Source organism: Delphinus delphis, chromosome 8 (genome assembly GCF_949987515.2).
Source record: "Delphinus delphis chromosome 8, mDelDel1.2, whole genome shotgun sequence".
Classification (NCBI taxonomy): Eukaryota; Metazoa; Chordata; class Mammalia; order Artiodactyla; family Delphinidae; genus Delphinus; species Delphinus delphis.
In genome coordinates this window covers 9,420,996-9,443,692 of record NC_082690.1, presented here as the reverse complement: position 1 = coordinate 9,443,692, position 22,697 = coordinate 9,420,996, and the positions used below count along the sequence as shown (strand labels likewise).

The following is a 22,697-nucleotide window of genomic DNA, read 5'->3' as shown; positions in this document are numbered from 1 at the left end:
CCCTAAAGACTCATCCCTCTTGTGCTTAAAAAATAGACTTCTATGTACATGTGTTCATGTATATGTAAATTCATTCAAGAAAAGACTGGAATAATGAGCACCGAACTATTATTGGTGTTTATGCCAATGAAAAGGATTAGGGGTTAGACTTCTGAATTATTTGAGAATATAATCACGTGATGCTCTGCTAGAGATTTTTTAGGACGTTAACCTCATCCCCAAACAAACCAAACAAAGAAGCAGACCAGAAGATTAGCCTGGACTGGGGCCTCTGGCTATGTCCTTACTTCACAGCCTGAATGACCCTCATTGCATGGGGCTTGTCAGTTCATCAACAAGTACTGTGTACCCCCAAATACGCAGACCCCAAACTGGAGATTTACACTTAGCTGCACAGACATACCTGGGAGATACTGGTCAAGAGTGTGTGGCCACGGAGGGGTGATGCTAGGAGTTGGCGGGGTGGGCCGTGCACAGTTAGCTCCTCCCACACCTGGAGACGTGAAGGCAGAAGGTTGTTCCCGGAGAGGACAGCGGTGTGGACAGAGCTGCGGAGTGGACTCAGCTAGCTGGGCTTTGACATGGGGCTTCTTTAATGGGGCAGGGGAAAGGCGAGCCAGCCCACAGGAGTCTCTCTTCATCAGCAGAGGCCACCTAAAGATGGCAGATTTCTGTCTACCTTTCTCCCTGGGTGCTTCAGAGCTTCTGACACCAGCAAGCCAGGGCCCTCTCTGGGGCTTTGAGGGACAGTGGAATAACAACAAGCAGAAACTTCAAGATGGAAAGGCCGCTACCACCAGAGTAGAATTCTTGTCCCAGAATCTGGGTTCTGCTTTCCTCTCAGCTGTCCGACGGGCCTCGCTTGCCCCTCCCCTGCCAGCTGCACTCCAAGAGCCCTCGGGTGTGGCCTCCTCCGTGCCCCCATCTCTTCCTTCACCAGCTGGGAGCAGAGGCCTCTGTTCAGTTCTCTGCTTAGACTTGTGGCTTCTGCGGGGCTGGGAAGAGCTGGAGCAGAGGCCTCTGTTCAGTTCTCTGCTTAGACTTGTGGCTTCTGTGAGGCTGGGAAGAGCTGGTGCGTTCAGAGCCTATTTAGACGTGGCTAGATCCTGAGCTCCTGAAATGTGGCCACCGCGCTCTCTCAGTCTCTCAGATGGGGCAAGGCGCCAAGACTCTGTGGCAGTCTTAAGGCTCGAGTCAGCAGAAAGTCAGCTTACTCAGGACCAGTGGGCGAGGGTGGATTACCCATGCGCTGGTTCCACTTCAGCCTGGGCGGCCTGGTTCTGATCCGTGCTTCTCCGTGAGCGAAGGCCTAGAATTCCGGTCGTCGTGGCTCCCCGGGAGGCGGGGTGTCCTGTGCCCTCCACCTTCTCGCCTCGCGCCAGCCCACGCAGGATGCCCTGAGACTTGGCACAGGGCAAGTCTCCTTTCAGAGTGAAGTAAGGAGATGCCTTTAGACCGGAAGTTGAGATTGAGGCCGTCTTCTGGGACTCCTGAGTGTTCAGTCTAACAGCTTTTAGAGTCTGGTCCGCTGGGCCCCAGAACAGTTTCTTCCCACGTGTGGGGTTAGGGTCTTGCCAGGACTGTCGATGGCAGCTCCATTATCTCGTTAGATATCTGCTCTCATCCTTCTGTTCAGATGCAACTCCCGTCCTGCCACAGCAGTTCCCATCCCTAAAGGATGTAACCCCTGGGGCTGCATTCAGAGTCACTGAATTTGTGGCTGGGCCGTCAGGTCAGGTCCTGTCAGACCCCCTCCTGACCCTCCCGGGCCTCGGAGGACCAAGGAGAGGGGGCGCTGAGGAGCCTGCCGGAGCCAGGGTCTTGCTAAAATCAGCGTCTGCCTCTCCTCTGTCTCCAGTGGCAGCTCTGTGCTTTCCTTGAGACAGGTAGTTAGCTGTTTGGAGGTTTGCTGTGGGGCGGTTGAAGCTTCTTTCCAGTAGGATCCTGACCACACCCTTCAGCCCTGTTTATCCTTGATCTGGAGGTCTTTTCAGACCTCACTTGAGTACTTTCAGCGTCCTGCAGCGTGGGACAGTGCACACCCTGCCCCGGGCCTCCTCTTCCAGCCTCCGGCCTGCTCCCTGGTCTCTATGACACCAGGGCTGGGGAGGGTGTTGTCTGGCCGGGGGGAGGTCCCCAAGAGGAGGAAAGAAAACGCAAGTCCCGGGAGACCCCCCAGCAGCCTCTCCCCTTGCCAACCTTCTCTAGGAATGCTCTGATGGGGTGCCCTGCCAGCCTGGGTCTGGCAGCCCATCACCTGGGGGTCTGCTTGGCTCCTGTGGACGGAGGGTTGGGTGGGCCTCCCAGCCCGCTCACGCTTTGCTCTTGCTTCTCCCCTGCTCCCCTGAGCCTGCACATCTGGGTCAGGTAAGTTGAAACCAGCTCATGATAATGGAGGGAGGGCAGAAGCCACAGGCTGGGCCGTAGCGATGACCTCATCGGGGAGAAGTCATCTGCAGCGCTGGAAAGCAGGCTTGTTTGAACATGTGTGTGGGAAGGAGAGCAGACTGTCTGCGGTTTGCATTTTCATGTTTCATGTGCAACAGCCTTTTCCTGGGGATTCGGCTAAGCGAGCTTTGGCAGAGAGCAGGAAAGCCGGCTGCTCGTTCCTGTCTGTAGCCCTGCCTCTGAAAGCAGTTGGGCTCTTGTGTCTGGGCGGGGGACAGGGTTGGTTTTATTTGTTGGAGAAGGATGTTCAGGAGACCTTAATTAAGGGTCTTGACAGGCAGGACGGAGCTCTGGGCTAGCCATGGGCACACCAGGCTGCGGAGAGGGAGCGGGTGTGGACGGGGCTGCTGTCATCTGGGGTGTGTCGGTGTGACCGTTCCTGCTGCCACAGCATCCCTGTAGAGAAACATATGCTGCCCTGAGCCCCACAAGGGCGGCGACCACCCTGCCCCAGGCCTCCTTCCCCACCGTCCATCACTGTCACAGTGGGTGGGCGGCAGGGCGGTTGGTACCACCCACGGAAGTCGAAGCAGCCATCATTCCTGGCTGTCCGCGGGCTCGTCTTCATCCCTCTGTGCTCCCCTCCAGAGCCTGTTCCAGCCCAGCATCTGGCTTCAGCGGACCCCCTGGGGCCGCTCCTCAGACAGGCCCCCGGCGCTGAGGGGAGCGAGCTTCTGCTTCCCTGCACTCCCAGGGGGCATTGCAGCGAGCAGCGAGCAGTTGTTGGGCTCTTGCGCTGACGTCCTCCCGGACCTCCCAGTCTGCAGCTCCAATCGCTCTGGCACCTCACTGAGCTCTCGGGTTTTGCTGACAGCTGTTCACGTGTCTCCAGGAGGGGCTGGAACTAATCGCGTCTCTCCCATCTGATAGGGCTGCTTTTTGGAGAAAGTGGCTGCAGTACAGGTTTGTTAGGAGAAGGCCTGGAAGAGGAAGGCCCTGTAGCAGGGAAAGCACTATTGCATAGAGGAGTCAGACTTCTTAGGTTTAATCTCAGCCCCACCACTTCACTAGTTGTATGACCTTGGGTAAGTTACTAACCTCCCTGGGCTTCAGTTTTAAGGGGTGGCTTATTTTTCTGTTTTTAATATATTTGTCATGAAGTGATCCATATTTGTTTTAGAAAATGTAATGAATACCCAAAAAAACTAATTTTAAAAATTACAATTACACACATCTCCACTGCCCAGAGATAACGTCCCATCTTGGAATATGTCCTGAATTTCGGACTTCTTTCTGTGTGTGCTTATGTATATGCAGTTGTACACGCACACACATCCGTAAAGTGGCATACATTCTGTTCTGTAGACTGTATTGTGAGGGCCCAACACGTGTCAGGTGCTGTTTCCGGCACAGTACACCCAGTGTGCAAAACAGAGTCTTTGCTCTCAAGGAGCTGATGTCCAGTTGGAGGAGAGGAACCGTAAATAACAAATAGGTCAAGAGTCAGTAAACGGCTAAGAAGAAAAATAAAGCATTAGAAGGGAGACAGAAGGACAGGGACCTGGGCTCCAGTTAAAAGGGGCCAGTTCAAGTGCCCACCTGTTTCGTTTAAAACCCTCACGAGAAATGGCATGAAAGGACTTCCCTTTAAAGAAAATTAACCCATAAAGACTAGAGGGAGAGGAGACAAACCAAGGAAGCGAAGGGAGGAGGAACTGACGTGGCAGGTTTGAGAGGGGAAACCTGAGCCAGCCGAGGGGAATCTGAGCCTCGGCTGCCAAAATCCTCTTTCCCGCTTCACAGGACTGGTGACTGCTCCTTCCAGAGATGGATCTAGAGATTCTAGGTGCCGGTGAGGGTGCGGTGATGGTACCAAAACGTAGAAGGTTAAGTGGAAGTCAGCACGTTTAGTGTTGAGATGACCCCTGGCCACCTTCCCTCCAGCCACCTGCTTCTCTTCCTCATCGCTCAGAATGCTGCCTGCCAGGTTCCTACCTCCACATAGGAAACCGGAAGAATCATGTGGGGAATCTGATCAGCCCAAGAGAAAAGACTTAAGTTCTCGAGGGCTCCATCATGCAAAGGAGTAGCCCGATGATCCTAAAAGGAGGCTCCAGGTGAGCGCTCGTGTGTCCGCAGGCTTGCCGCCAGCAACTCAGTGCTCTACTCTTAACATATGAGTGAGTGGACAAACCAGGTGGCAGACTTTTGAGTAATGCCTCAGTTAAAAAAGATAGGACAAGGAAAAGGAAGGAAGGAAAAGAAAGAGACGGAGGAGACAGAAACTACGCAGGGAGAAGGAATTTTCAAAGACTTTCATTAATCTCAGAGAGAAATTATGGTATATAGAAAGCAAAAGAACAAGATACTATCAATAAGGAAGTTTTTTTTAAAGCTCTTAGAAATTAAAAATACAGCAGAAATGGGACTTCCCTGGTGGTCCAGCGGGTAAGACTCCACGCTCCTAATGCAGGGGGCCTGGGTTTGATCCCTGGTCAGGGAACTAGATCCTGCACGCCACAACTAAAGATCCCATGTGCCGCAACTAAGACCTCATTGCAGCCAAATAAATAAATATTTTAAACAATGCAGCAGAAATGAAAACAGAAGAGAAGATGAAACATTCCTGAGAAGTAGAGCAGAAAGACATAGAGCTGGAAAATGGGAGAGAAAAAAAACTACAAGATGAATCAAAGAAGTTAAATATGCAAGTAGTGTTCCAGAAGGAAAGGGCAGAGAAAATGGGGAGGAAAATAATCAAAGAAATGAGTCCCAGGACTGAAGAACATGATTTTCAAGATTGAAGGGGCCTGACACTTACCCAGCTCGATGGAGGAAAATAAACCCGCTCCAAGACCCATCAACACCATCAGGACACGGGGGACAGCGGGGAAAAAACCGGTGAGTACAAAGGTTTGGGGATCAGAATGACCTCAGGCTTCTTAGCAGCATTGCAGTCTAGACGGTCACAGAGCAGTGCTTTCAGACTTGGAGGGTCATTGCTATCCATCCTAGAATTCTTTAGCCAAGCGCTTAATTAAGTGCGACAGTAGAATAAAGACATTTTCAGGTGTTCCAAGTCTCTAAATGTATCTCCCTTGCGCCATATCTCTGGACGCATCTTGAGTTTGTACTTTAATGCCGTGGTTTTTTTTTTTTATATCTTTATTATTTTTGGTGGTGTTGGGTCTTCGTTGCTGTGCGCAGGCTTTCTCTAGTTGCGGCAAGAGGGGGCTACTCTTCGTTGCAGTGCACGGGCTTCTCTTGTTGTGGAGCACCAGCTCTAGAGTCCGCGGGCTTCAGTAGCTGAGGCCCGTGGGCTCAGTAGTTGTGGCTCGTGGGCTCTAGAGCGCAGGCTCAGTAGTTGTGGCGCACAGGCTTAGTTGCTCTGTGGCCTGTGGGATCTACCCAGACCAGGGCTCAAACCCGTGTCCCCTGCATTGGCAGGCAGGTTCTTAACCACTGCGCCACCAGGGAAGCCCAGGGCCGTGGTTCCTGATGTATGGTCCTTGGCCCGGCGGCAGCAGCTGCATCTGGGGACTTGTTAGAAATGCAGATTCTTGGACCGCACCCCAGGCGTCCTGAGTCAGGTGGTTCTGATGCACACTGAAGCTTGAGAAGCACTGCTTCAGTAAAATGAGGACATACATGTGAAAGAGGAAGATAATGGATCCGGGAAACAAGGTACCCAGCACAAGAGAGGGGGCGAGGGCAGTGCTCGGAGCTCCCAGGCCACAGCTCTGCACGGGGCACCTGCAGGCTCCGTGAACACACTGTTGCTCTTGTGCCTGATGAGTTGTAACACCAAGAGGAGATTTTTATAAAAAGGGAAGTGGATGTGGGGATGAATTAGTGACAGGTTTATAGAAAAGAAAACAAAAAAGTAAATACTAACTCTGTATACCAAAAATTGTGCTGAAAAGGAAAAACAGTCATAGTGTACTCTTTAGCAGTAGACAGCATTTGCATCATCGTAATGGTATTGATGTTGAGTACTGATTTACCCAAAATTGTGATCTGGTTGTGTTGTGAGGATGGGGTAGAAAGAGCGTGTGTGCACATGCGTACTCGCGCTCTTTTGGTGTAGAGTTGGTTAAAAAGCTAAATCCTTACCTTCCATAATGGGAGGTTAATGAATAATAATAAAACTGAAAAATCAAGGTGGAACGAGTTACAAAAATGTTTGTAATTTGGAACTATGGAAGTATGAAAGCAAGGAAATGGCTGGAAGAGTTGAAAATGGTGCTCAGAAAGGAGCAGAAAACATAAAAACAAGCTTTGTTTGACTTTTAACCTATGTGCAAACACACCTTAAACTAAAAATAAAAGCAAAGTTTGAAGAAGGATGACGAATAGGAAGCCCTTTTAAGGAATGTCAGGGATGCTCTCAATAGGTTGTGAACATTCTTGAGGTGCTGGTTTTGGAGTTGATTTTTTTAAGAATGCCAGGAGGAGGGCAGGGTCAGGAAGTCCCTTGTTGCTTCTGTAGCTACTGGGAGAAGCTTCTGGGCTGGGAGGTTCCAGGTACTTCTCATCCTGGGTAGGTGGCCCCTTAAGTCAACTTGCTAAACTGGGGTTGGCAGAGAGGGCGCCAGGCGGAGGGTGAAGCCACGTCTGCTGACCTGCGCGGCTGGTACGTGGTGCCGAGGCTGATGCCCAGCGCTGAGCCTCAGCTTCCTTGTGTGTGACGCGGGGACCAAAGTCATACCCGTCTCACACTGGCTGTGGGGAGTGAGTGGGTACATATGCATGCAGGGCTTAGGACAGTGCCTGGCACCTCCACTGGCAGTTAGCACCCAGGGTCTAGAGAGTACCAACACGTTTTTATTTAACTTTATATTTCGAAAAAATTTTTCAACCTTACAGAAGGGCTGTAAGAATAGTACAAAGAACTCCCTTAAAAAGCCCTTCACCTCTTGTTAACATTTGGCCACGTTTCCTTTTTCTCTCTCCACATACACATATAATAATATTTTGTTACTATTCGCTCTGTTATTGAAAAGTAAGTTGCAGACGTGGTAGCCCCTCAGTGCTGAGCACGCCAGTGTGTGTCTCCTAGGAACCAGAGTAAAATGATCAATTCTGGGAACTTCCACATTTATACAAAGCCATTATGTGATGTGGAGACCATTATTAAATCTTGCCAGTGTTTCAGTACCCCCTTTCAAGCAGGAATCTCCCGCACACCCCCGTCCTGCCCTCGTCCAGGATCCAGTCCAGTCCCTAGCGTCCTGTAATCTGGAGCAGTCCCTCAGCCCTAACTTGGACACTTGGGAAGCGCTGTGAAGCCACTTGTTCCGTAGAGCGTCCCTGGGTTTGGGAGGAGGATGTCGCCTCGCGATTGGATGCAGGCTATGCGCTTTGGCGGGCACACCACGGCACAGCCCAGGAGGCCCAGGGCGTCCGTTCATCCCGTGAGGAGTGATGTTCACTCCAGTCACTTTGTGTCCGCCTCTGTAATTAATAAGTAATCTCTGAGGAGATGTTTTTGAGGCCCTGAGTGGATGTCCTCTTCCCCGACGTATTTTCACCCGATGGTTTGAGCATTTATCGGGCATTGACTCTCGCCCAGATTCCTCGTGAAGCTCAGTTGCAGGTCATTTGGATAAACACCAGAGTTTGCTTTTGGCTGCCAGTGAGAAACTCAGCATTGGGAAATATATTGACCTTTTTTTTTTTTTTTCCAGAGAGGTTTTATTCCATTTGGGACAAGAAATGCTCTTCCTGGGTTTAAGGTCTAAAAAGGCCAGATTCATTTTTTCATTTGTTCAGTATTTGTTGAGTACCTGCTGTATACCAGGCGCTCTTCCAGGTGCTGGGGATAAAATGATAAAACAAAATTTTAAGGTAGACAAAAATCCCTGTCCTCCAGGGAAGTCCGTCTAACGGGGGAATCAGACAATAAATATGTCCTCCATCGTCAGGCAGTGAGGGGTGAAGGAGGCAGGGTGTGGGGAGGTAAGGGGTGCCTCTCTAGTCGGGCCGTCTGGGAGCTGGCCTTTGGACGGAGGCCTGAGGGAATGAGACGGGGCAGCAGGTGTGAGGCCTAGAGGTGGGAGTCGGTGGGGAGTGTAAGGGGGTCTCTGTGGCTGGGGCAGAGACGGCCGGGGAAGAGTGGCGGTCAGTGGGCTTGGAGCAGGGCCTGGGCGAGACTGGAGGGGCATCCCCACCCTGATGCCAGCAGCGAGGATCTGACCGAGGCCGGGCGACGGGTGACTGGCTCTGGCAGGGCTCAGAGTGCAGCAAGGTGCGCCTCCTCCAGGCAGGCGGGTCTCAGGAGAGGAAACAGGACGGCAGAAAGTGAGCAGTTGGAAAGTGCCTTTTTTTTTTTTTTTTTTTTTTTTGTGGTACTCGGGCCTCTCCCTGCTGTGGCCTCTCCCCTTGCGGAGCACAGGCTCCTGACGCGCAGGCTCAGCGGCCATGGCTCACGGGCCCAGCCGCTCCACGGCATGTGGGATCTTCCCGGACCGGGGCACGAACCCACGTCCCCCGCATCGGCAGGCGGACTCACAACCACTGCGCCACCAGGGAAGCCCCGGAAAGTGCCTTTTTAGTTTTCCCTGCTGCTGGGGGGAGGGCAGGAGGGGCCGCTTCCCAGGGCTCTGCGGCGGGGGCGGTCTGTGGCCAGCCTTGGCAGGCGGGCAAGCCCATCGGCCCCGTGGCTTTCCAGTCTGGAGCGGCCAGGGGCCCCCAGGCCGGGAGCCCAGGGCTGTGTGTGCATTGCCAGTGGGTCCGGGCTCTTCTCTAGGTTGTCCCGGCCCATCTCCCCACCCGGAGGGAGCGCCTTTCTCCGCCTGCCCCGCCCAGGCGACACAAGGAGAGTAAGAGCCAGCATTGGAGGAGCACTTTTCCATGGGGGTGCAGCTTCTAGAGGTTTCCCACCTGCTGCTCACTGGCTTCTCACGTGCCCAAGGTTCCACAGCCAGGATTTGAACCCAGGCTGATTGTTGCCAGCATCTCATCCTTCCCCAGCAGGCTGCACTGCAAGGGCCAAGGTGCTGACATTCCCTCTATTTCAGCAGTCTCCTGTCTCCTGAGAGCTTGGTGTGCTGACCTTTGATCTCTGGCCTGTGACCCTGGGCTGTTAGAGGGTGGTGGGAGTGAGAAGTGCCCAGAGGATTGCGAGGAGACTTTGTGCCTCCCGTTCCAGGTCAGATCCAGAGATTCCTAGGAAGCGGGGTGACGTTTATTTAGTGCTTACGTGGGTCCAGTTGACATGCCTTGTTTAACGATAACAACGACTCTCTGTCAATTAGATTTTATGAGCACCATAAATAGATGAGGAAGCTGAGATTCAAAGATTAAATAACGCCCAAGGTGGCACAGCCAGGAAGGGGAGAGTCGTATGCCAGCCTGTGTCTCCATGCTGCGCTGCTCTGCTTGCTAGAGCTGACGGGCCAGGGGCCTCTGGTTCTACCAGGCATCACGCTCTTGGCATTGCGCCTTTGGACGCCCGCACTCAGCTGCTGGAAGACGATATGGGCCTTCAGGCAGAGGTGGAAAGAGCAGGCTTCAGGGCGGGAAGACCATGGTTCCAGTCCTGTCTCTGCCCCATCCCACAGCGTGGTGTCGAATGAGCCTGGAATCCCTGTGAACTCTTTTTACCCACCTGTGAAATGAGCATGAAAATCGCCTATGTCCTCAGACCTAGGTTGGTAGTTCTGGGTATGTAGGTGAGTCTGAGCATTTCCTGGAGTGTCCGATGCCCATGCTGGGCCGCTCCTCTCAGGGACCTCTCTGGGAGAGCACATCTGAATCTAGAGTCAGGGAGGACTTGGGTCCTTTGAGAAACATCCCAACTGATTTTAAGACAACATTTTCCTTCCCTGCTTTTAAGATCTATGTTGAAGATGTTGTAGCAGATGTTAAGAGAAACAGGAAAAAGGACTCAACCAAACCTGGGTGGTGGTTTACTAGGACCCCAGCCTAGAGTCTCTTTAGGGACACTGCCAGGTTTCCTTGTGATGGAAACGGTGGTTCTCAACTGGGGGCAGTTTTATCCCCCAGGGGCACTTGGCAATGTCTGGAGGCGTTTATGGTTGTCACAACTGGAGAGAGGGTTTAACTAGCATCCCGGTAGAAACCTGCAATGCTGCTAAACGGCCTGCAATGCACGGGACAGCCCCACAGCAAAGAATGATCTAGGTGGAAATGTTGATGGTGCCAAAGTCAAGACTGGGTAACCCTGGGTTGAAAATAGGCAGTATTTATTATGTGTTAGACATTGTTGTTCTGAGAGCTCCGCAGGTATTAACTTGCTAATCCTCCCAACCCTATGACGTAGGAGCTGTTATCACCCTCAGCTGACAGATGGAGAAGTGGGGGCACAGGGAGGGTAAACACCTGGACTGGGGCAGGGGTCCCAAGTGAGGAGCAGGCAGAGCCAGGACTTGGACCCTGATGGTCCAGCCGCAGAGTCTGCGCCTTCAGCCACTTGTGCTGCACTGCTCTGCGTTAAGGAGGCTGCTTGGATTTTTTTTTTTTTTTGGCCACTCTGCGCAGCATGTGGGATCTTAGTTCCCCGAACCCGTGCGCCCTGCAGTGGAGGCGCGGAGTCTTAACCACAGAAACGTTTTATTCCTGTGCCTAGAAAATAAGAGGGAAGGGCTAGGGTTAAGGGTGATGAGGGGCCTAGTGACCCATCAGTGAAAACCGTACATTTTCCAGATTCCGAGTGTGGTTCAGGTCATGAATTTAATGGCACGAGGCACCTCGTGGGAGTGGGTCGTGGGTGAACATAACTTCTTAGTCTTTGGCTCCCTTCACTGGGGAATCAAAGAGAGACCGGGCCCATCCTTTCCGTGGTGCCTGTCAGGGTCAGAGTGTGGCAGGACCTTGTGGAGAGAGTGGCTGACTGTGGCCCGGGCTGTGTTGTGTCCTTGCAGACGTGAAGACAACCGTGGTTTACCCTGCCACAGAGAAACACCTGCAAAAGTACCTGCACCGGGACCTCCGCCTGGTCCGGGAGACGGGCGACGATTACAAGAACATCACCTTACCGCACCTGGAGTCCCAGAGCCTCAGCATCCAGGTACTGGCCGCTGCGGCCTGGGCCAGCCCCGCGGGTCAGATTCGGAGTGCTGTCCCCACGGCCAGTGTATCTTTTCAAGCATCTGTCGAGGTGGTACCAGGGTCCAGCGCTCTCCCACAGCACAGGCCACGGGACACAGCAGAGAGTACAGAGGCGCCCCTGCCTTCACGGAGCTTACCTCCTTGTTCAGGTGTCGGCGCGTGAATATATAAGTAACCACACAAAACGTGAGATTGTGAGTGCTGTGGAGAAGAATAAGCAGGATAGATGGCATAGACAGTGCCAGGCTGAGGCTGTCGCTGTTTCATAGAGGATAGTCACCTTCGTTGATAAGGGAATTGACAGCGGTCTTGGGCACGCCGCCGAGGCACTCAGGGATCTCAGAGCAGTCAAGTTCGTGGAAAGAATTTCTAAGTACTCTACAGTAGCCTTGATACGGTCTCAGAATGGCTTGCCCTGGCCGGGGGTCTGTGAACGGTAAAGACGGGTGCTGGTTAGGCCTCCTCATCCAGACTCTTATCCCTGGTTTCACCCACAGCAAACCAGCCTCCAGGAGCTGAGTCACAGGGTAGAAACCCCCTTCCCTTGCTCCCCTGCATCCATTGCAGGGGGCAGGCGCGGGGGTCGGCGCAGGGCCTCTTCTCCCAGGGTGATGGCCGTGGGTTGGGAGCGTCTTCGAAGTGTTTGCAGCAACTGGGCTAGGTGCAAGGCCATTTCGCTAAGACATCCGACGTCTTGGGTCTGTGCCCAGCACCAGCCAGAGCCTCTGCCTGGAATTGGTCCCACGTGCACGCTCAGAGATAATGTGATGGCTCAGGCGTTCTCCTGTAGAGTGTCTCTACACACTCCACCCGAGATGCAGGCTGCGGTGGTGTGGGACGTCCTAGTGTGGGAAGCTCACAGCCATTTGTCCCGGAGGAGGGAGGGTGTCCTGTCTGTGGGGTCTCGGGAGGTGGATTGTGCCTGGGAGGAGGAAGGACAGGAGGTTGGCAGGGCTTGCAGGGGGTCCCCTGGGGAAGACCCAACCCAGCTGTTAGCCGTGGTCCCCTGCACATTATTTGCACAAGGCTCCTCTAACTCACAGTGGCTTGATTTTTTCCTTTTTTTAAAGAAGTCCCAGCACTTGCTCTGTCTTCTAAGTAGAAGGGAAATATGTCTCCATCTTCCTAGACTGTGTCTGAGATTGCGGGGGGATGTCCTGGAATGTGTGTTCTGCTGCACTGGTTGCACGTATGTGGGATTCAAGAGAGGAAGCCTGTAATACAGCTGGTACGAGTCGTATATATACCTTCTTATAGACCATTATGCAGATCCTCTTGGGAAATAATAACCCCTCTGCTCTACCAACTTCTGCTTGACATGAGCATTCATGTATTCTTATTTTTTTTTTTTGGCCGCACCGCATGGCTTGTGAGATCTTAGTACCCCAACCAGGGATCGAACCCAGGCACACAGCAGTGAAAGCGCCAAGTCCTAACCACTGGACTGCCAGGGAATTTCCCATGTATTCTTTCTCTGCTGTTTCTAGCAAGTTTACACGCACCCAGCTTAATTGGCAATAGTCATTGTATTTATTGAGCATCCCCTGTGTACCAGGCCCTGTGCTGGGCTCTGGAGGGTCACCAAGATAAACACTGATAACGTCCCCACAGTCTTGTAAGGAAGATAGGCATGCAACCTGGTAACTGCAGTATAATGGGATGAGCACTTTGGCGGTCTAGACACGAGGTACAGTATCGACACAGAGGGGGAGTGATCAGCCCAGACAGCGGGGGGCTTCACAGGGGAGAGGATCCTCCAGTTGGGTCTTAAAGGACAAAGAGAAGTTTGCCAGCTGGAAGAGGCAGACAGGGCACTCCAGGCAGAGGGCAGAGCAAGTATAGGGGCACAGAGGACTGGACCCATTTGATGCATTTCGGGAACGGGCAGGAGAAGGCAGGTGGGGGCCACAAAGAGGCTTGTGCACTTTGTCCAGGAGACCAGGAGTTCCCACACCTTGCTGCTCGTCAGGATGGCCTGGTTAGATTTTTTTAAATACAGAGCACAGGGCCCTCCTCCATATCTACTGAGTCAGAATGGAGCTGGGAGTAGAGCTGGGAAATCCGCATTTAAAAAAATCTTTTTGTTCTAATGATCGTCAGATTTGTGGGCGATTGCCAAAGCGATGAGCATCCTGTTAAAGGTTTGAAGCATGTGGGTAACGTGATCAGATTTAAAGAATCATTTGGAAGTTGTGAGAGTAGAAGAAGGAGGAAGACTGAACCGAGGCAGAGGCGGCAGGGAGCTTCCCTTGCGATTAAGGCGTAGACGTGGGTGATTTGGAGCAGTGAGGGAAGGGCCTGGGGTGAGTCCAGGGGTAGCTTGGGCGATGAATGGTACAGAGTCGGATTGTTAGCCAGCACGGGGGCGTGGGCAGCGGAGTGGTTTACGTGGAGGACGGTGAGTTAGTTTGTCACTTCTTGGAACTCACGAGGTGACAGAACAGCGACTGTCCTAAGCATTTTACAGGCATCGTATCTTCACAGCAGGCCTTTGGAGACTGGCTTCAAAGCCAGGCGGTCTGGCCCCAGCGTCTGTGCTCTAAGCCAACTACCCTATTTGGCTGCTCAAATTTGAGGTGCTTGTAATTTCCCAGTAAAAAAAATGCGGTGGGGTGTCTGCATCTGGAGCCTTGGAGGCTGATTTGTGAGTCATCTGATCAGGGCTTCTGCGTCGGCCCAGGGTTTGGACTCTAGTCCTGCCGCCCCGCAGCCTCGCGATCTCATCCTTCATTTCTGAGTCCCAGTCTCCTTGTCTGGAAAATGTGACCGACGGCACCTCCCTCCTGGGGTCCCAGTGGAAGTTGAGAGCCGTGCCACATATCATGTGCCTGCTGCCATTTCCAGCACAGAAAAGGCGCCAGAGTGGTGGCCGCCGTTGCCCACACAGGTAGCCGTTCCAGGGAGGACGGGAGAGTGTGGGGCTGAGACGCAGGCAGGGGAGGGGTGGCTGGAGGAGAGGGGCCAGCAAAAAAGAGCAGGAGGATAGTGAAGGGGGGGCTCGGGGAGAGGGGCTCCTGGGTCAGTTGCCAGTGTCACCTACAGGAAAGAAGTCGTGCCGGGTGCGTCCAGAAGCGGCCAGCACCCCCATATCGTCTGCGGGGCCGAGGCTCCCGGGCTTGCTTTCCCAGCGTGTTACTCTCCGTTACGTCACCCCTATGATTCATGTGGACTTTGTTCCCTGGCTTTCCTCCCTCTCTCATCTGGGCTGTGACATCCTGTGTATTCAGACCTCTCCCGGCTCTCCCAGAGGGCTTACCCATGTGGCCTGCAGCCTGGGCTCTGGGGCCGGACTCTGGGTCGGAATGTGTGAACTTGGGTGAACTTCCTTGCACCTACCTCTTCCTTCCCTGCAATATGGGGACCCCGACAGTGCCCACCTTACGGGCTTGCCGCACAGGGTGGTCCCGTGAGATAGGCTCATCACAGCACACCTTCCCAGCCCTCACGTGCCCTTCCAGCCCCGCACGTGGTCCCCTCGGCGCACCTCCTTTGCTCTCATCCGCTTTCTTTTTTGCCTTTCCACAGTCGGTCTTGTAGCCTCGGGCAAGCGCAGCCTGACCTCCCCTTGGAGCCTTCCCAGCACCTTCCCTGTTCTCCGTTGCCTCCCTGGGCAGGGCTCTGTGTTGGGCACTTTCACACGCATTTTCTCACTTACAGTTTGCACCACAACCCTCACTTGGGGGTGTTATTAGATCCTCCTGAGGAAGAAGGAAACCAAGACTTAGAGAGATGAAATTACTTTTTTTTTTTTTTAAAGATGCTAGTTCTTTATGTATTTATTTATTTTGGGCTGCGTTGGATCTTTGTTGCTGTATGCGGGCTTTTCTCTAGCTGTGGGGAGCGGGGGCCTTCGTTGCGGTGCGTGGGCTTCTTAGTGCGGTGGCTTCTCTTGTTGCGGAGCACGGGCTCTAGGCACGCGGGCTCAGTAGTTGTGGCTCGCAGGCTCTAGAGCGCAGGCTCAGTAGTTGTGGCGCACGGGCTTAGATGCTCCGCGGCATGTGGGATCTTCCCGGACCAGGGCTTGAACCCGTGTCCCCTGCATTGGCAAGCGGATTCTTAACCACTGTGCCACCAGGGAAGTCCCAGATGAAGTCACTTTGCCAGCGTGCAGCTAGTTAGTGGTGAAAGTGAGAGATGAGCCCAGTCTTGTTGGGCTCCAGAGTCTGTTCATTCTCTCCTGGACGACATGTTGCTTTCCAGGCGGAGGCAGAGCTGCTTATCTGTGGGCAAAAGCAGGGCCCCAGGGAGGCTGGGCCACACCAGGGCTCTCCACGCAGGGACACCATCCCCTCCCTCCCATTTATTTTTGGGAGGTTTCAGGTCAGGATCCGGCTGGCTTTTTTTCTCCAGTAGCACATTCTTAGAGAGAGTTCCAGTCAGAGAGGACATTCTGACTGGAATGTCCCTCCCTGGAATGTTCTCCACCTGCTGGGCTGTGCATCGCTCTGGCCTCAGTGCTGCATGAGGAAGCCACTGCTGGGCGGCCCCCAGACTCCACCCAACAAGTGGCACTGCCAGGCTCTTCTTGACCATATTGTGACCGGGCTGTGGGTCTTACCAGGGGGTCTGGGAGGCCCAGATTGTCCCAGGCAGGTTTTCTCTGCCTCCTCGCTCTGCATCTCAGACAGTTGCACTTGGCCTTGGCCCTGCTGGCCGACAGCAGAGGATGTGGACTCGGCGGGGCATGGGGGAGGATGTGTGTAGCCCTGGCCCTCACTGACACTGCTGCACCAGCGTTCCTGGTGGTGGGCAGAGGAGCCCTCCGCTGGCCTGGCCGTGTCGGCGCCCTGGCCTCCCATCCACCGCTCGGGCAGCTTGAGGCCCTTTGTGACTGCGGGGCGGAAGGGGCAGCCGTATGAGCCCAGCTCCTGCCCTCTCTGTGGCTCTCCAGCAGGGTTCGCTCTCGGATTTCAGGCACAGAGTTCACTGGCCTGGAAGGAAGTCGTGTTGGCAAAGGGCTCTCAGACCTCTGGGGAAGTGGAGAAGAGCCGGGGCTGGGGGCTTGGATCCCCGTGAGAACAGGGGCCTTCTTATCTTAACCTCCCTGCAGGCTGGCTTCTTCAGAGAGGCCTCCAGGACCTTAATGGTAAAGTGATGCCCTTGGGATTCACACAACGCCCAAGGAAGGGTCCTCTGAAGACTGTTGACAGCAGCTAATCAAAGGGCGTGAGAGAGCTGGCAGCCTGGGGTTAACAGGAAAGGTCTTTGTAATCGCCTCTCCACGTGGCGTTTGTTCCGCTTTGTCATGAAGGGTGCATGTCAGCTGGGTCCCCAGGTGGGGCAGCGGTGCTAACCCCAGCCCTCACAAGGATCCCAGCAGGCTGAGAAACCCAGCACACTAACTTCTAGAACCTGAGCCTTTCCCCACCCTGGTGTGTAGCGGACTTCCTCTGCAGAAGAAACTCCCAGCCTGACTCTCTGCCCGTGGTCCTGAATAAAGTGGGACAGGGCCCGCCCATGGGACGCTTTTCCCGAGTCCTGTGGGCAGTGGAAGGGGCGGCTGCAGACCAGGCCTGTGAGGCCAGAGCAGAGCACGTGCACAGTGCCGGCCAGGAACCGCCTGAAGAGATGGCCCTGTCTGAGTTGCCGTGACCCCTGTGGGGATGGCTGTAGTGGGAGAGGGGAAATCCCTTCCGGACCCCCAAGAGTAGCTTCCCGGAACAGGACAGCCTGAGTGTCAGTCCCCCGAGCATAGTGGCCCTTTCAGACTTGGCTGTCCTTCCTGGGGAGGCCTGAGAGCCTACCTGGCCCACTGTGGGGTGTCTCTCAGGGAAAATGGTCTGTGAACCCCCTCTCTCCCCTTCCTTCCAGTGGGTGTACAATATTCTCGACAGGAAGGCTGAAGCCGACCGGATTGTTTTTGAGAATCCAGACCCCTCTGATGGCTTTGTCCTCATCCCCGACCTCAAGTGGAACCAGCAGCAGGTAAGGGATTTCGTGCTGGGCCTCTCTGGCCTCTGAGTGCCCTGCTCCAGGCCGCTGGGCCTCCTTAATCCTGCCCTTCCTCCTCATGTTGCTCGCTCTCTCTAAGCAGATTATAATTAACCAAAGGGGAGGCCTGAGTTCTCTGCAGTGGGAGCACCTAAAACAAATGTTTACACTTTAATGGGCCAGTTAAAGCCTCTTTCTGGCTCACCTCCCACCCTGGGGGTGAGGATGGGGCAGTGTTTGCATCCATGACCTCGCGGGCTGTTCCTTTACCAGCCAAGCTGGGGAGCTGCACCCTCACTTCCAGGAGCACCTGGAGCCCTGAGGTGGACGGTTCACCCTCTCCCCATGCCCTGGATACCGGCAGATCCAGGCAGGCCCATGGTCTGCAACACTGGCCGGCAGAAAGTAGGGTGACCGACCCAAGGAGTCCCCTGCACTACCCAAGCCACAGAGGAGGCCTCCGGTGGCCCAGGGCCACCCCCCTCCTCCAAGCCTCTCAGCTCTGCTGCCTGGCCCCCTAGCGGCCCCTGCCCTGACCTTCTTGAGAGCAGCTTTCCCGGGAGCTGTCTTCACTCACACCGCCAGTCCTGTCCTCTGCAGCCTCTGGCCGCCTTCTCTCCTCCTTCCTCACCTCACTGTGAGGCCCATCACCGGTATCTCTGGGCCGGGGCCCTTTGGCTGCCTGCAGGAAATGCAGGGTCACGTCTGATCCCAAAGAATGGGTCTGTCTTCCTTCCCTCGCCCGTCCCGTGAGCTGACACCCGGCACAGCCTTCATGCTTCACTCGATGCCAGTGGAGCAGAGAGGTGTGATTTCATGTCATGTTTGGGATTCATCAGCAGATACCATCTAAAATAAATGCTACTATTATTTGGAAGTCCTGTGACAGTGACACGTGGAACAGCTGAAGACACCCACAGACATGCACACACACTCCAGGTTCAAGCAGTTTTATTTCCTACTTCTCCTTGGGCCCCTAGCTAGTGCGAGAGTCCTGGACACAGGCCATGAGAAGGAAGAGCCCAGAAGGGACTTGTAGGCAAAACGGAGGCCTGGGTGGGCACAGCTTAGCCATCTGCCGGGGGGTTCCCACTGGGCTCATCTGTAGCAGGTCTGGGGCAGAAAGCCTGGATTCTTAGGGCCCTGGAGGAGAAGAATGTGTATGGCATGGAGAGACTGTTGGCATGAAGAGGCACAGTTGGACATCCCGCACCATATGGAAAATGTCATTCTAAGTTTTTAAGTTGGGGCCCTTGGGGATTTGGTTGGGTGACTCATGGTCCCCAGATTATCTTATTGAGGAATCTCGCAGCTCAGATTGCAGGGCTGAGGGCTGCTGGGTTCTCTCCATGCCTTGGCCCTTGGAGCCCTGGTGTCTGGGGCTTGCCTTGCACGAGGATGTGAAACTGGCCAAGGCCAGGGTTTGGGTAAGCAGAGACGGCTGGGAGGGTTTTCTGGGCAAGAGGAAGAGTCCGTTTGCTCTTCTCTGGCTCAAGGACTGTTGTGAACTCCAGGTCTCAGGGTCTCAGGACTGTTGTGAGACTGTTGTGAACTCCAGGTCCTCAGCAAGGCAGCGTTCAGGACGGATGGCAGGAAGGGCCGTCTGTGAGCCCTGTGAGATAGGGGAAGGGAGGAGAGGGTGAAGCCGTGGTGGAGCTCACTGCCCCGCTGGCCTGAGGCTCCCTTCCCCCCGCCACATGCCTGTTCACTTCCTCGCCTGCCTCTGATTCCAGGCACATGGAGTTGTTTACTCTCCCACTTAGATGCCCTAGACTTTCTTGCCTCTGAGCCTTTGCTTTCCTCTACCTCAGTGCCCTTTCTCCAAACCCTACCTCTTCTTCAAGACCCGGATGCCCTGCCTTCTCTTCTAGGAAGCCTCTCGGGATCACCCTAGCTAGTCTGTCCTTCTTCCTCCTGCACTCGTATCACCTTATGTCTTACAGCAGTTACTTCTGTACATGCGATTAGACCATAAGAGTTGTGCTTGGCATTTTCTTGAACCTCCTTCCCGCCGCTCATTCCCCATCAGCTGTGAGTATGTAAATACTCTCATATGGTATTTTTTAGCAGGAAGAATAAACAGAAGCTCTGTCCCTTAGACTGTCCCACTCACCCTGGCCACGAGGACGCCCACGTTGCCTGGGGATTGGTCCTGCCACGGGGTCCCTGGGATTGGCTGTGGCTGACACTGCAGGCCTTGGGGTGTGGGTGCTTCCTGGTTTCTGGGCGGAATTCCGGGATTGGCAGCCTCCCCGGCCCTGTCCCCGGCTGAGCCCGGTTTACCCCTGCCTGTCTCCGCACAGCTCGATGACCTGTATCTGATTGCCATCTGCCATCGCCGGGACATCAAGTCGCTTCGGGACCTCACCCCAGAGCACCTGCCGCTGCTCAGGAACATCCTCCAGGAGGGGCAGGTGAGCGGCCGGGGCCGGATCTATGCCGGAGCCCCGGGGAGTTACACTCCAGTTCCATTGCGTCCTGGGCCCCTTTCCTCACCCCTTCCAGAAGGCTGTCTCGTGAAAAGGGCTCCTCTCTGAATGCCCGTGCAGCGGCCCATGAAGGCTTTTAGGGGGCCTCACGAGGCCCCTGTTCCTGGTCCTGCCCTGCCCTCTAGCTCTACTCTTAGCCCCCTTGCCTCACCCGACACGGGCTTCCTCAGCTCGGGTTCCCGCTTTTGCTCCCTGCCTGTGTCCTGCAGGTCACGTCTGGGATGCCCTCCCATCCCGGGGTTACCGCCCCTCTCACGACAGCCACATCATGCCAGACGTGTTTCTCGGGTAGATGGTGCACGACCTGACGTGTGTCTGTGTCCCCTCATCTACCCTGAGGGAAGAGACTGAATCCTCTAGCACCTGGCATTCTGGGATACTTTCTCTCTGGGAGATTTGCTGAATCCAGTGAAATTCCAGGGTTGCTAAAAGGAGCCCTGGGGGCGAGGGGAGATGGGGGAAGAGAGTCTCGAGTCTTGGGTCCTGGTCCTGGTTCTGACACTTTGACCTTAGCCCACTGGATGACCTCAGGCAGGTCACTTCACCTCTCTGGGCCTCGGTGTCTGGAGGGGGTCCTTCTTCCTTCTGATTCCATTATTCTGTGGGCTTGGTCTCAGCCTGAGACATTAGAAGATGCGGCCTCCATGGCAGGCCTGCTGTCACCAGGGTGCCCAGTGGGGAAGAGGCTCCCCCCCCAGGTCAGGTTCAACAAGAGCTGCTGAGGCTCTGCCGCAGACCTGAAGGAGAGGCTGTGCTTGGGGCCACTCTCCCTTCACCTGCGGCCCCTCCCTGTCCTGTGCCGACTGCCTTCTGCCCCGCATGCCCACGTCACCATCCCCCTGGCTGCCTTTCTCTTTTCCCAGTAACTCGTTTCTCTGCTGAAACAGCCTCTGGATGCAGAGCCCCTGGGAGATGCTGGGCCAGCACTTGCGCCTGCCCTGGCAGTTCCGGCAGCACCTCCCAGGAAGCCCTTTGGGTGCCCTGGTCCTGGTGTCACCCTGCTGCCGAGATCCCTGGGGGAGCGCCAAATGCAGAATAGAATACAATTCCAGGATGTATTCTGAGCACGCTGAGGCCCTGTCTTTTTCTCTTCACCCCTGCGGCCTCAGGGATTTGCCTACAGTGGAAATTAAGTCTCCTCTTAATTCCAAGCCTCGGAGGCTCCTGAAGGGGGTGTGGTAGAAAAAGCTCTACCCCTGAGCAAGGTTGGGGCAGGCAAAGGGAGCCGGGGCCGAAGGTGATGCTTTCCTCTTCCGCCAGGAGTCCTGCAAGAATTTGATGATCCGATTATGACTCCCTGGTCTGTCCAGGGCAGCCCTGCTCGCGTCCCCTCCCCTGTCCTTTCTCTGCCACCAAGCCTTAGCTCTGCCGCAGCCCAGCTCCACTCTGTTCTATGCTGAAAGGGAAAACAAGGCCTCTTCCCACCTACTTGATGATACAAGTCTGGTAAATCATCCAGGGCAGGATAGTCCCCACAGTCTTGGAAACCTGGGCCTGTCCTTAGCACCGAGACTTCCTAGAGGCCCAGTGGCAACTGTGAGGAAGCAGGTGTTTTACCAGGTTGGAGGGGGGAAGCCGGATCGAGGCCACCGTCCCCATTCTTGGGAGAAAGAGCCTCCGCTTTGCTGCTGTCACCTGCACTTGCTGACTCCCAAGAATGGAAGACAGGGATCCGAAGCCAACAGCGGGTGGAGAGGCTGGTCGGGGCCGTGGGCAGGAGGGGGTTCTGGCGCCGGTGTGTGGGCAGCAGGATGAGCCTCCCCGACCCTCCCCTTTCTTGCCAGGAAGCCATCCTGCAGCGCTACCAGGTGGCGGGAGACCGCCTTCGCGTGTACCTGCACTACCTGCCCTCCTACTACCACCTGCACGTGCACTTCACTGCCCTGGGCTTCGAGGCCCCTGGTGCAGGCGTGGAGCGGGCCCACCTGCTGGCCGAGGTGATCGAGAACCTGGAGCAGGACCCCGAGCACTACGGCCGCCGCACCCTCACCTTTGCCCTCAGAGCTGATGACCCCCTCCTCGCACTCTTGCAGGAGGCCCAGAGAAGCTGAGTCGGAGAAGAGCACTGATGTGTACGGGGCGGGGGGGTCGGTGGGGTGGTGGGAAGGGCAGCCGGATTTTAGCACCAAGTGAATTTTTTTTTTTTAATATATTTTCTACTGGTTTCTTTCCAGCATGAGAATAAACTATCGGTCTCATTCGGTGTGGACCCACGGTGTGGCCTGCTGGGGAAGCGGAGTGGGCAGAACCTAGGGGGAAGGTCTTAAGAAGGGGGTGAGTGTCTGGGGGTCAGCCCCAGCTGGCCCGGAGGGCTTGGGGCTTTCTGTAGGCCCCCGTGCACCCGTCCTGGCTGTCTTCACATCCGGAATCCAGCTGAGCCTCCCTCTGCTTTCACTCCTTCCTGCTCTGCCACCACGGGGCGCTCTGCCTTCTTCCCACTTACTGTATCTCCACCTGTCTGGTGGGCGTAATCGATAGAGTCTTTCTGACAGTACTTCCTCTTTCTCTCCCCAGCACTGAGGTCACACTTCCCATGTGTGAGCCAATCCTGTTGATACACTGTTGTTGACAAGGATGGAGCATGGCCGCTCCTGGAAGTGGGAGGGCCTTAATAAGAGTCAGATGTTGCAAAGCCCAAGAAGCCTGCCTTTGCCGTGGCTTCTTGGTCAGGGAGTCCGTGGCCTTGAGTTTGTTATCTGGGCAGGAAGGTACAACAATTCGCAGGGAGCAGCCAGAAGATCAAATACAAACAGTGTCTCAACAGGGCAAAGTGACACGGTTGCAGTGGGGTCTGAAAGCCCTGAGGTTCTTGGATAC

The 22,697-nt window shown here is 54.8% G+C and overlaps 1 protein-coding gene across 1 annotated transcript in view; it reads left to right on the top strand.

The window, feature by feature from the left end:
* The window catches only part of DCPS (decapping enzyme, scavenger), a 33,687-nt gene extending 11,400 nt beyond the window's left edge, over window positions 1–22,287 (top strand). Inside the window, exons 3-6 of the mRNA XM_060017694.1 lie at window positions 11,274–11,419; window positions 17,272–17,385; window positions 19,695–19,805; window positions 21,665–22,287. Of these exons, the coding sequence (XP_059873677.1) occupies window positions 11,274–11,419; window positions 17,272–17,385; window positions 19,695–19,805; window positions 21,665–21,931 (638 nt within the window). The 3' untranslated portion in view covers window positions 21,932–22,287. The remainder of the gene's footprint in view (window positions 1–11,273; window positions 11,420–17,271; window positions 17,386–19,694; window positions 19,806–21,664) is intronic.
* Window positions 22,288–22,697: the final 410 nt, after the last annotated feature.